The sequence below is a fragment of the Heptranchias perlo genome, chromosome 13 (assembly GCF_035084215.1).
Source record: "Heptranchias perlo isolate sHepPer1 chromosome 13, sHepPer1.hap1, whole genome shotgun sequence".
NCBI lineage: Eukaryota > Metazoa > Chordata > Chondrichthyes > Hexanchiformes > Hexanchidae > Heptranchias > Heptranchias perlo.
The window spans coordinates 56,962,813-56,975,517 of NC_090337.1; the positions used below are offsets into that span (position 1 = coordinate 56,962,813).

General features: G+C 46.9%; 1 protein-coding gene across 1 annotated transcript in view; it reads left to right on the forward strand.

The window, feature by feature from the left end:
• LOC137331612 (vitamin K-dependent protein C-like) overlaps positions 1–11,719 on the forward strand; it is a 51,907-nt gene extending 40,188 nt beyond the window's left edge. The window contains exons 8-9 of the mRNA XM_067995524.1: positions 8,827–8,944; positions 10,170–11,719. Coding sequence (XP_067851625.1) covers positions 8,827–8,944; positions 10,170–10,720 — 669 coding nt within the window. The 3' untranslated portion in view covers positions 10,721–11,719. The remainder of the gene's footprint in view (positions 1–8,826; positions 8,945–10,169) is intronic.
• The last annotated feature ends 986 nt before the right edge of the window (positions 11,720–12,705 follow it).

A 12,705-nucleotide genomic window follows, 5' to 3' on the forward strand; every position in this document is an offset into this window, starting at 1 on the left:
AAGGCGGCCTTCGAGACACACGACAACGCAAAATCGTCGAGCAGAAATTGATAGCCAAGTTCCGCACCCATGAGGACGGCCTCAACCGGGATCTTGGGTTCATGTCACGCTACACGTTACCCCACCAGCGAACAAATGTTATCTGTTTTTAATATAATGGGTCATTTGCTGGCTTTCTCTGCCTTCCGGATGTTTCTGCCTCTCTGTTTTTTTTTCCTGTTTGTTTTTTTGTTGAATGTGTATTCGGGGGTTCTGCAGGTAACACCTCTCTGTCTGAACACGGTGATTGCCTTGGCAACGGGCAGTTGCAGGGGCATTCTGTAAACACCATGTATTGTTCTATATGTATAAATGCGTAGGCTTCGAGGAGCTCCTGAACATTTACCTGAGGAAGGAGGAAGTCTCCGAAAGCTTGTGAATTTAAAATAAAATTGCTGGACTATAACTTGGTGTTGTAAAATTGTTTACAACTGCAGTAATAGGCACTCAGCTCCAGGGACTGCTCTCTCACTGCATTAATGGACACTTGGCTCCAGGGACTGCTATCTCACTGCAGTGATAGACACTCAGCTCCAGGGACTGCTCTCTCACTGCAGTAACAGGCACTCAGCTCCAGGTGCTGCTCTCTCACTGCAGTAATAGGCACTCAGCTCCAGGGACTGCTATCTCACTGCAGTGATAGACACTCAGCTCCAGGGACTGCTATCTCACTGCAGTAATAGACACTCAGCTCCAGGTGCTGCTCTCTCACTGCATTAATAGATGTGGAGATGCCGGTGATGGACTGGGGTTGACAATTGTAAACAATTTTACAACACCAAGTTATAGTCCAGCAATTTTATTTTAAATTCACAAGCTTTCGGAGACTTCCTCCTTCCTCAGGAGCTCCTGAAACATTTACCTGAGGAAGGAGGAAGTCTCCGAAAGCTTGTGAATTTAAAATAAAATTGCTGGACTATAACTTGGTGTTGTAAAATTGTTTACAAATGCATTAATAGACACTTGGCTCCAGGGACTGCTATCTCACTGCAGTAATGGACACTCAGCTCCAGGGGCTGCTCTCTCACTGCAGTGATAGACACTCAGCTCCAGGGGCTGCTCTCTCACTGCAGTGATAGACACTCAGTTCCAGGGACTGCTGTCTCACTGCAGGTAAGGAACACTTACCTTGACACATGTTGGTTTATCGTGCCTGTGATACTACTCGCTCCATTTTTCCTTGCTCTTTCCTATCACCCTTTAATATTTTTCTGCCTCACATGTTGATTTAATTCGCTCTTTCACGTTGATCTACATTGGTTCCCCATCCACCAACGCCTTGATTTTAAAATTCTCATCCATTTAGTTCAAGTCTCTCCATGGCCTCGCCCCTCCTTATCTCTGTAACCTCCTTCAGCTCTACAACCCTCCGAGAACATTACGTTCCTCCAGTTCTGGGCTCTTGTGCATCCCTGATTTCCTTCACCCCACCATTGGTGGCTGTATCTTAAGCCGTCTAGGTCCGAAGCTCTGGAGTTCCCTCCCCAAATCTCTTTGCCTCTCTACCTCTGTCTCCTCAAAACTCTTTGAAAAAGCATTTGGTCACTTGACTCAGTGCCAGTTTTTTGTCTGATTACACTCCTGCAAAGCGCCTTGGGACATTTTACTATGCTAAAGGTGATATATAAATGCAAGTTGTTATTGTGATTGAATCGGCTTTAACTGTCATATGTGATGGATTTTATATTCTCAGAACCGTTGCATCTAAAGAGAGGCAATCAAGTGGCAAAGCCAGCTCTATCTGACAAAAAAGGGGTTGATCATATTGGTCACTGCTGGCACCTGTCGATGTGTTCCACAGTGCCTAGACCTAGCTATTATAGAATCTAGTAAACCTGTTTCAAAGACTGCAGTGATTAGCCACCTCTTGCTCCTCTCAGCTCTCCGACATGTGCTTCAGAATCAGGGCTATATCTAGTTGAATGGCGGCTCTCTGCTGTATTTCTCTCTGTATTCATTTCACAAACTCATAAAATATTTGCGGGTGAGGAAGGCCAGTCAGCCCATCTTAATTCACCCATCCAGAGTGATCCTAATGGCCCACCATCATAGCATTCAGTTGTTTCCTAATTGATTCCATGGTTTATTGCCTCCATTATTCTCTAAGAACATAAGAACATAAGAAATTGGAGCAGGAGTAGGCCAATCGGCCCCTCGAGCCTGCTCCGCCATTCAATAAGATCATGGCTGATCTGATCCCAACCACAAATCTAAAGAACACAAGAAGTCGGAGCAGGACCCGGCCACATAGCCCCTGGGCCCTCTCCGCCACCCACAGGGCATTGACCGATCCGAACTCAGCTTCATGTCCAATTTCCTGCCCGCTCCCCATAACCCCTAATTCCCTTTACTTCTAGGAAACTGTCTATTTCTGTTTTAAATTTATCTAATGATGTAGCTTCCACAGCTTCCTGGGGCAGCAAATTCCACAGACCTACCACCCTCTGAGTGAAGAAGTTTCTCCTCATCTCAGTTTTGAAAGAGCAGCCCCTTATTCTAAGATTATGCCCCCTAGTTCTAGTTTCACCCATCTTTGGGAACATCCTTACTGCATCCACCCGATCAAGACCCTTCACAATCTTATATGTTTCAATAAGATCGCCTCTCATTCTTCTGAACTCCAATGAGTAGAGTCCCAATCTACTCAACCTCTCCTCATATGTCCGCCCCCTCATCCCCGGGATTAACCGAGTGAACCTTCTTTGTACTGCCTCGAGAGCAAGTATGTCTTTTCTTAAGTATGGAGACCAAAACTGTATGCAGTATTCCAGGTGCGGTCTCACCAATACCTTATATAACTGCAGCAATACCTCCTTGTTTTTATATTCTATCCCCCTAGCAATAAAAGCCAACATTCCGTTGGCTTTCTTGATCACCTGCTGCACCTGCATACCAACTTTTTGATTTTCTTGCACTAGGACCCCCAGATCCCTTTGTACTGCAGTACTTTCCAGTCTCTCGCCATTAAGAAAATAACTTGCTCTCTGATTTTTCCTGCCAAAGTGCATAACCTCACATTTTCCAATATTATATTGCATCTGCCAAATCTCCGCCCACTCACCCAGCCTGTCTATATCCCCTTGCAGGTTTTTTATGTCCTCCTCACTCTCTACTTTCCCTCCCATCTTTGTATCATCTGCAAATTTTGATATGTTGCACTCGGTCCCCTCCTCCAAATCGTTAATATAGATTGTAAAGAGTTGGGGACCCAGCACCGACCCCTGTGGAACACCACTGGTTACTGGTTGCCAGTCCGAAAATGAACCATTTATCCCAACTCTCTGCTTCCTGTTCGATAACCAATCCTCCACCCATGCCAGAATATTACCCCCAATCCCGTGATTTTTTATCTTAAGTAATAATCTTTTATGTGGCACCTTGTCGAATGCCTTCTGGAAGTCTAAATACACTATGTCCACTGGTTCCCCTTTATCCACCCTATACGTTATATCCTCGAAGAACTCAAGCAAATTTGTCAGACATGACTTCCCCTTCATAAAGCCATGCTGACTTTGTCCTATTAAATTATGCTTATCTAAATGTTCCGTTACTGTCTCCTTAATAATAGACTCCAAAATTTTACCCACCACAGATGTTAAGCTAACTGGCCTATAATTTCCAGCCTTCTGCCTACTACCCTTTTTAAATAACGGTGTTACATTAGCAGTTTTCCAATCTGCCGGGACCTCTCCTGAGTCCAGGGAATTTTGGAAAACTATCACCAAAGCATCCACAATCCCTACTGCCACTTCCCTCAAGACCCTAGGATGGAAGCCATCAGGTCCAGGGGATTTATCCGCCTTGAGTCCCATTATTTTACTGAGTACCATCTCCTGAGTGATTTTAATCGTATTTAGCTCCTCCCCCCCGAGAGTCCCCTGTTTGTCCAGTGTTGGGATATTCTTAGTGTCCTCTACTGTAAAGACTGAAACAAAATATTTGTTCAGCATTTTTGCCATCTCCATGTTTCCCACCATTAATTTCCCGGTCTCATCCTCTAAGGGACCTATGTTTGCCTTAGCCACCCTTTTTCTTTTTATATAACTATAGAAACTCTTGCTATCTGTTTTTATATTTTTTGCTAATTTCTTTTCATAATCTAACTTCCCTTTCTTAATCAATCCTTTAGTTACTTTTTGCTGTCTTTTGAAGAATTCCCAATCTTCTATCCTCCCACTAAGTTTGGCTACCTTATATGTCCTTGTTTTTAGTCGGATACTATCCTTGATTTCTTTACTTAGCCACGGATGGCTGTCATTTCTTTTACACCCTTTTTTCCTCAGTGGAATATATTTATTTTGAAAGTTGTAAAATAACTCCCTAAATGAACACCACTGCTCATGTACCGTCTTACCCTTTAATCTATTTTCCCAGTCCACTTTAATCAATTCCGCTCTCATACCATCATAGTCTCCTTTATTCAAGCTCAGTACGCTTGTTTGAGAATCAACCTTCTCACCCTCTAATTGGATATGAAATTCAACCATGTTGTGGTCGCTCGTTCCAAGGGGATCCTTAACTAGGACATTATTAATTAATCCTGACTCATTACACAGGACCAGGTCCAAGGTTGCCTGCCCCCTTGTAGGATCAGTTACATACTGCTCAAGAAATCCATCCCTGATGCACTCAATGAACTCGTCCTCAAGGCTGCTCTGCCCAATTTGATTTGTCCAGTTAATATGATAATTAAAATCCCCCATAATTATGGCTGTTCCCTTATTACATGCCCCGACTATCTCCTGATTAATACTTCTTCCAGCAGAGTTGCAACTATTAGGAGGCCTATATACTACGCCCACTAATGTTTTTTTTCCCTTATTATTCCTTATCTCCACCCAAACTGTTTCATTATCTTGATGCTTTGTCCCAATATCATTTCTCTGTATTACAGTGATTCCTTCCTTTATTAACATAGCCACCCCACCTCCCCTTCCTTCCTGCCTGTCCTTCCTGATTGTTAAATACCCTGGCATATTTAATTCCCAGTCGTTGTCACCCTGCAGCCATGTTTCTGTAATGGCCACAAGATCATACCCATACGTAGTTATTTGTGCCGTTAACTCGTCCATTTTATTACGAATGCTACGTGCATTCAGATAAAGAACTTTCAAATCTGTTTTGTGACGCTTAGTTCCTGCTTTTTCCTTTTTTAACACTTTACCTATTACTCCATAATAGGTAAAGTGTTAAAATAGTAACTTAACCCTTGAAGTCCGGGTATCATTCTAGTAAACCTACGCTGCACTCCCTCCAAGGCCAATATGTCCTTCCGAAGGTGCGGTGCCCAGAACTGCTCACAGTACTCCAGGTGCGGTCTAACCAGGGTTTTGTATAGCTGCAGCATAACTTCTGCCCCCTTGTACTCTAGTCCTCTAGATATAAAGGCCAGCATTCCATTTGCCTTCTTGATTATTTTCTGCACCTGTTCATGACACTTCAATGATCTATGTACCTGAACCCCTAAGTCCCTTTGGACATCCACTGTTTTTAACTTTTTACCATTTAGAAAGTGCCCTGTTCTATCCTTTTTTGAAATGGATGACCTCACATTTGTCTACATTGAATTCCATTTGCCACAGTTTTGCCCATTCACCTAATCTATCAATATCCCTTTGTAATTTTATGTTTTCATCTACACTGCTTACAATGCCACCAATCTTTGTGTCATCGGCAAACTTAGATATGAGACTTTCTATGCCTTCATTTAAGTCGTTAATAAATATTATGAATAATTGAGGCCTCAAGACAGATCCCTGCGGGACTCCACTAGTCACATCCTGCCAATGTGAGTACCTTCCCATTATCCCTACTCTCTGTCGCCTTTCGCTCAGCCAACTTCCTAACCAAGTCCGTACTTTTCCCTCGATTCCATGGGCTTCTATCTCAGCTAACAGTCTCTTATGTGGGACCTTATCAAATGCCTTCTGGAAGTCCATATAAATAACATCCATTGACATTCCCCTGACCACTACTTTAGTCACCTCTTCAAAAAATTCGATCAGCAATGTCCCGCAAACCGCAATGTGATAATGACCAGATAATCTGGTTTATTTTTAGTGCTGTTGTTTGAGGGCTCAATATTGTCCCAAGATACCGGGAAGAACTCTCCTGCTCTTCTTCAAATCGTGCCATGGGTACTTTTACGTCCACCTGAGAGGGCAGACGGAACCTCAATTTAATATCTCATCTGAAAGACAGCACCTCCGACAGTGCAGCATACCTTCAGTACCGCAGTGGGAGTGCCAGCCTGGATTACATGCTGATGTTTCTGGAATGGGGCTTGAACCACCACCTTCTGACTGAGAGGCGAGAGTGCTACCCACTGAGCCTGTGCCAGGCCAGGCTGGGAAATGAAGCAGGGCCTAAATTAGAGGGCAATCTGTTTGGACTCATTTCCTGCAGATTGCATAGTTCAGTCCACCGCGTCTGGACCTGAAAATGGGCACAGATGGGACATATTGAACACTAAAATCAGCCCCATTATCTCTAATACTCCGATCTAGAATCAGGCAGTAACAGGACAAAAGTGAGTCTATAATACAAACTACATTCTTCATGACTATGGAACTAATAAAAGTCAATAACTGGTACATAACATGGTCCAGTAAACAATCGCCTGGTACACCACGCGGTCCAGTAAACAATCGCCTGGTACACCACGCGGTCCAGTAAACAATCGCCTGGTACACCACGCGGTCCTGTAAACAATCGCCTGGTACACCACGCGGTCCAGTAAACAATCGCCTGGTGCACCACGCGGTCCTGTAAACAATCGCCTGGTACACCACGCGGTCCTGTAAACAATCGCCTGGTGCACCACGCGGTCCAGTAAACAATCGCCTGGTACACCACGCGGTCCAGTAAACAATCGCCTGGTACACCACGCGGTCCAGTAAACAATCGCCTGGTACACCACGCAGTCCTGTAAACAATCGCCTGGTACACCACGCGGTCCAGTAAACAATCGCCTGGTACACCACGCGGTCCAGTAAACAATCGCCTGGTACACCACGCGGTCCAGTAAACAATCGCCTGGTACACCACGCGGTCCTGTAAACAATCGACTGGTACACCACGCGGTCCTGTAAACAATCGCCTGGTACACCACGCGGTCCTGTAAACAATCGCCTGGTACACCACGCGGTCCTGTAAACAATCGCCTGGTACACCACGCGGTCCTGTAAACAATCGCCTGGTACACCACGCGGTCCAGTAAACAATCGCCTGGTACACCACGCGGTCCTGTAAACAATCGCCTGGTACACCACGCGGTCCAGTAAACAATCGCCTGGTACACCACGCGGTCCTGTAAACAATCGCCTGGAACACCTCGCGGTCCCTGGGGGGGGAGGAAGGCTGTATTTACTGGACACAGTGGGAGCTGTTGTTACTGGGCCCTTGGCGGGGGGGGGGTGCTGTTTTTACTGGTCCCTGGTGGGGCGGGGTGCTGTTTTTACTGGGCCCTGGGGGGGGGGAGGACTGTTTTTACCGGGCCCTGGGGGGGGGTGCTGTTTTTACTGGGCCCTGGTGGGGGGGGTGTGCAGTTTTTACTGGGCCCTGGTGGGGGGGGTGTGCTGTTTTTACTGGGCCCTGGGGGGGGGGGGGGGAGGACTGTTTTTACTGGGCCCTGGGGGGGGTGCTGTTTTTACTGGGCCCTGTGGGGGGGGGGCTGTTTTTACTGGGCCCTGGGGGGGGTGCTGTTTTTACTGGGCCCTGGCGGGGGGGGCTGTTTTTACTGGGCCCTGGGGTGGGTGCTGTTTTTACTGGGCCCTGGGGGGAGCTGTTTTTACTGGGCCCTGGGGGGGGGGGACTGTTTTTACTGGGCCCTGGGGGGGGGGGGCGCTGTTTTTACTGGGCCCTGGGGGGGGGGTGCTGTTTTTACTGGGCCCTGGGGGGGGGGTGCTGTTTTAACTGGGCCCTGGGGGGACTGTTTTTACTGGGCCCTGGTGGGGGGTCTGTTTTTACTGGGCCCTGGTGGGGGGTCTGTTTTTACTGGGCCCTGGTGGGGGGTCTGTTTTTACTGGGCCCTGGTGGGGGGGCTGTTTTTACTGGGCCCTGTGGGGGGTCTGTTTTTACTGGGCCCTGGTGGGGGGGCTGTTTTTACTGGGCCCTGTGGGGGGCTATTTTTACTGGGCCCTGGTGGGGGGACTGTTTTTACTGGGCCCTGGGGGGGAGGCGCTGTTTTTACTGGGCCCTGGGGGGAGCTGTTTTTACTGGGCCCTGTGGGGGGCGCTGTTTTTACTGGGCCCTGGTGGGGGGGCTGTTTTTACTGGGCCCTGGTGGGGGGGCTGTTTTTACTGGGCCCTGGGGGGACTGTTTTTACTGGGCCCTGGTGGGGGGGCTGTTTTTACTGGGCCCTGGTGGGGGGTCTGTTTTTACTGGGCCCTGGTGGGGGGGCTGTTTTTACTGGGCCCTGGGGGGACTGTTTTTACTGGGCCCTGGTGGGGGGGTCTGTTTTTACTGGGCCCTGGTGGGGGGGCTGTTTTTACTGGGCCCTGGGGGGACTGTTTTTACTGGGCCCTGGTGGGGGGTCTGTTTTTACTGGGCCCTGGTGGGGGGGCTGTTTTTACTGGGCCCTGGGGGGGGGGGATGTTTTTACTGGGCCCTGTGAAGGGCTGTTTTTACTGGGCCCTGGTGGGGGAACTGTTTTTACTGGGCCCTGGTGGGGGGGGGAGCTGCTTTTTGGTTGTTGAAGCTGCTGAATGATCCTTTGTTGGAGGATCCTTGTTTGTGTTTGGGACTTGCTTTTAATGTTCATAAGGCCACTGTGTCTGTTGCTGACAGGTCCTTCTTCTGAATGCGAGAGGGCAATTCATCTGTGGAGGAGTGCTAATTCATCAGTTTTGGGTACTGACTGCTGCTCATTGTGTCGATGATGGAGGGCATTTTAGAGCCAAACTCGGTATGGAAAACTGTCAATCATTTTGGGTATAACTCACAGCTCCTACAATCGCCTAGGCCCTAAAGTAAGGTGTGTCTCTCACTGGGCAAAGCTCACAGCCTCCAGTTTCTAGAGAGAATTGTGTCAAATACCTCTCTGTTGTCCAGCTAAGTGGGACTGCCCTTGCTTGGCTGCACTCTTACCTTTCCAGTCTCAGCCAGAGCATCTACAGCAATGGCTTCTCTTCCACCCTGCACCATTTCCTTTGGAGTCCCCTAGGGATCTTAGATGCTGAGAGATTGTTTCCCATGGCTAGAAAGTCAGACTTGACTATTCCAATGCTCTCCTGGCCGACTTCCCATCCGCCCTACTCTATAAATTTCAGTCCATCCAAAACTCTGCGGCCCATTTCCTATGGTACACCAAGTCCCACTCACCCATCACTCCTGTCCTTGCTGACTTACATTGGTTCTAGGCCCCCAGTGCCTCCATGGCATTCTCATCTTCGTGTTTATGTTCCTTGATGGCCTTGTTCCCTCATGCTCCCCCGCCCCCCCCGCCTCATCATTATGCCCAGGGGACATTCAGTTTCTAGGTGCGGCAAAGAGGAAATAGGGCCACAGACCTGCTGCACCAGGTCTCCACTCCACAATGCTGCTCTGGGATTTCCTGGGCTTCCCTGGATTGACATCACTGAGTCTGTGCCCAGCATACGTATGGTAATGAGGTGGGAGAGGACGTTCCAGGCCTCTCACTTCACTTTCTTCTGACTTCACCTGTGGGTGCCCAAAGGAAGGGACACTCTATGAAACCTGTCAGCAGAGCTCGTGTTGGGACCCTCTGCAGGCCTCAGAATCTGTGGACGTCCTGGGAGCACTCCGAATAAACAAGGAGGCACAAGATCAGTACAGGTATTTAAAGTATTTACCACCCCCCTTTCCCAACCTCAAATGATCTTCGGGCCTTGGAACCTTCTGGTTGCTGCTCTCCAGTCCCTGCGCAAGGCCCTGCTGGGGACAGGTCTGCTCCAGGATACACCCGGGTTTTACAAAATAGAGCGCACTCCTCCTCTCAGAGGTGCAACTGCACCAGTGGGGGGACTGGAGAGGAAAATTAGCCATGTAGTGGTATCCTCTGTTCATTTCCATGTGCTGCTACAATCCCTGAAGAAGGGAGCCAGCCTATAAATAATTCTGGCTGCTCATATGGCACAAAATTTTTGACATTATGCTCATCTACATTTCAGGTGAGCATAACAGAACAGTTGTTGAACACACTGAGGATACTATTCGAGTGAGCTTCGTGCACGTCCACCACAACTTCAGACGTACCAACATGGACAGTGACATTGCTCTCCTCCGACTAGCTGAGGCTGCCATCTTCAGTAATTACATCATACCAGTGTGCCTGCCCACCAAAGAGATGGCAGAGAGAAATCTACTCATTCCAAACAAGGTAGTGCTGGTCACAGGATGGGGTGCTATGGATGAAAACGATGATAGGATCCGCCCTAGTACTCTATTATTCATCAATGTCAGATTGACCTCCCACAAACTGTGTAGGGAGAAGCTCGGAGACAAAATCACAGGCAACATGGTCTGCGCAGGAAGCCCTAGTTCCCGCAAGGATGCCTGCAAAGGAGACAGTGGTGGACCTATGGTCACTCTAGTCAATGGCACGTGGTTTCTGGTGGGACTGGTCAGCTGGGGAGAAGGTTGTGGCCGCTATCAAACATTTGGTGTTTACACAAAAGTGACCAATTATCTGGACTGGATATATTCACTGACTAACAACTAACTCTTTCCAAATCTACTCTATACTAACCTGATTAATCTGCAGGTGAAAGTGATGTTTCTAATGTCTTTCCAATGTGCCTAAAATTGTGTTAAATTAGATTGGAGATCTATTTCATGCTCTAAGTGCGAGGTGCTACATGTATCGTGGTAATTTGGTGATGATCTCCCATACTGAAAAACAAGGTGACTTATACTCAGATACAGCTTGTGTATTACATCTTATTGTAATAGATTGGGATGATGGGTAACTCAGCCTCACCAAAGAAAAAAGGTAGTCAGTCCCTGCTTACACTGTTCAATCCTGGTTCCTTTCTCAGTGTTCTAAGTGTGCTCTACTCTTCAGTAATTCAAGGGATATTTATCTGCTACATTACAAAATTTATATGTTGAAAGCAGCATTGAATCATTTAAATGTACCAGTTTTTCACATGCCTACTCTGGGCTCAGGTGGCATGGTGCCACAATTCATTGGCACTATAATATTCAGCTAGGAAATGGGTTTGTGCCTCTAACTGTCCATTAATTGAATTCTTGATGTTAGCTCTGCCTTTGGTGGAGGCTCTTAGTGAAGACCCAATAGGAGGATGAGAACAACTTGCATTTATCTCGCGCCATTTACAATCTCAGGACATCCCAAAGCGCTTTACAACTAATGAAGTACTTTTTGAAGTGTAGTCACTGTTGTAATGTAAAGAGGGAGGGAAGGAAGACAACATGACCAGTGCTGGCCTCCTTTATCATACCACCAGCAGCTGGTTCAAGACTGGATTTGACAAGAGTCCAGGAACAGTGTATATCTCAGGAGGGGCTATTTTGTTTCTAAAGTGCAGAAATAAAGAACCTGAAGGTTAAACAGGGCGGACATGTGAAGGTTGAACAGGGCTTGACGCCTGAAGATTAAATGGGCTGGGCTGCCCTTCAGAGGAATTTCTGAAAATATCATGTGCTGTTAGCTCTGATACTGATAACTTGGAGTCTACATAATAATAAACCTTTATTCTACACTTTAACCTTGGTTCTGTTGGTGCATTTTCTGCTTTTCACAAATTGCAAAAAATTTGAAAGTTTGAGCCATCAAAGACTAGTTGATCTCCTGTGATGAACGAGTCACATTGTGTATGGGCACCAGCCAGGCGTGGAGCCAGAAGGGCTACGAGAAACGTCATTGGCCACTGAAGACAGGCAAAATAAAATGTACGTATTTTTCACAGAGGGAGCAGGCCCTTCCATTTTCCCACCATGAAACCTGTTCTTCCACATGAGTACTTTATATTAAGGCTGCATACAGTGACACCACAAGTCCCGGCCAGAATGGAGATGATTTGGTAATTCCCCTGTCAATTGCACCTGGAGACCGCACAGTTATATGTAACTGGGATTGATTTTGCACGCATAATTTGTATTATGTAACTATCCTCCATGCTGCATTTTGCTGGAGAAATAATCCTGCTTTTATCAGGAGATGTTGCTGTAGTTTTGGTCATGAGTTCTGTTTGCTGTAGTTCGTAGAGACTCTGTTTAAATAGATGCTGGTTGCTGAGTAAATGGACTGTTTGCTGTATGTCCTGTCCTAAGTCCCACCCCACCTCGAACTCAATGGCTGACACAATGGTGTCAATACCCACTTTGTTACATTAATTGCTTAATTTTGCAGGAAGGAACATGGTTCAACCAGAAGCAAAAACAGAGTTTGCAGGAGTGTTTTGCAGTAATTTGCTCCAAGATTGAGGACAGGCTCCTCTTCCTCTGGTTATGCTATTATGGAGAAGGCCTACAAAGCTTGGTTGGTGCATGGTGACTATAAGATTTATTTCAGGTACAGGAAAGAGCCTCCACATGTGGATGTATATGCAATTATTGTCATGTCTGCTCCATTAAAGATAGAAGATAGGGAAATACTAAAGCCATCCCCAGCAGTAGCAAAAGACCCTACTCAAAGGAGGAAAACAGTTAGAACTTAGAATAATGTGTCCAGATTTGGGCACC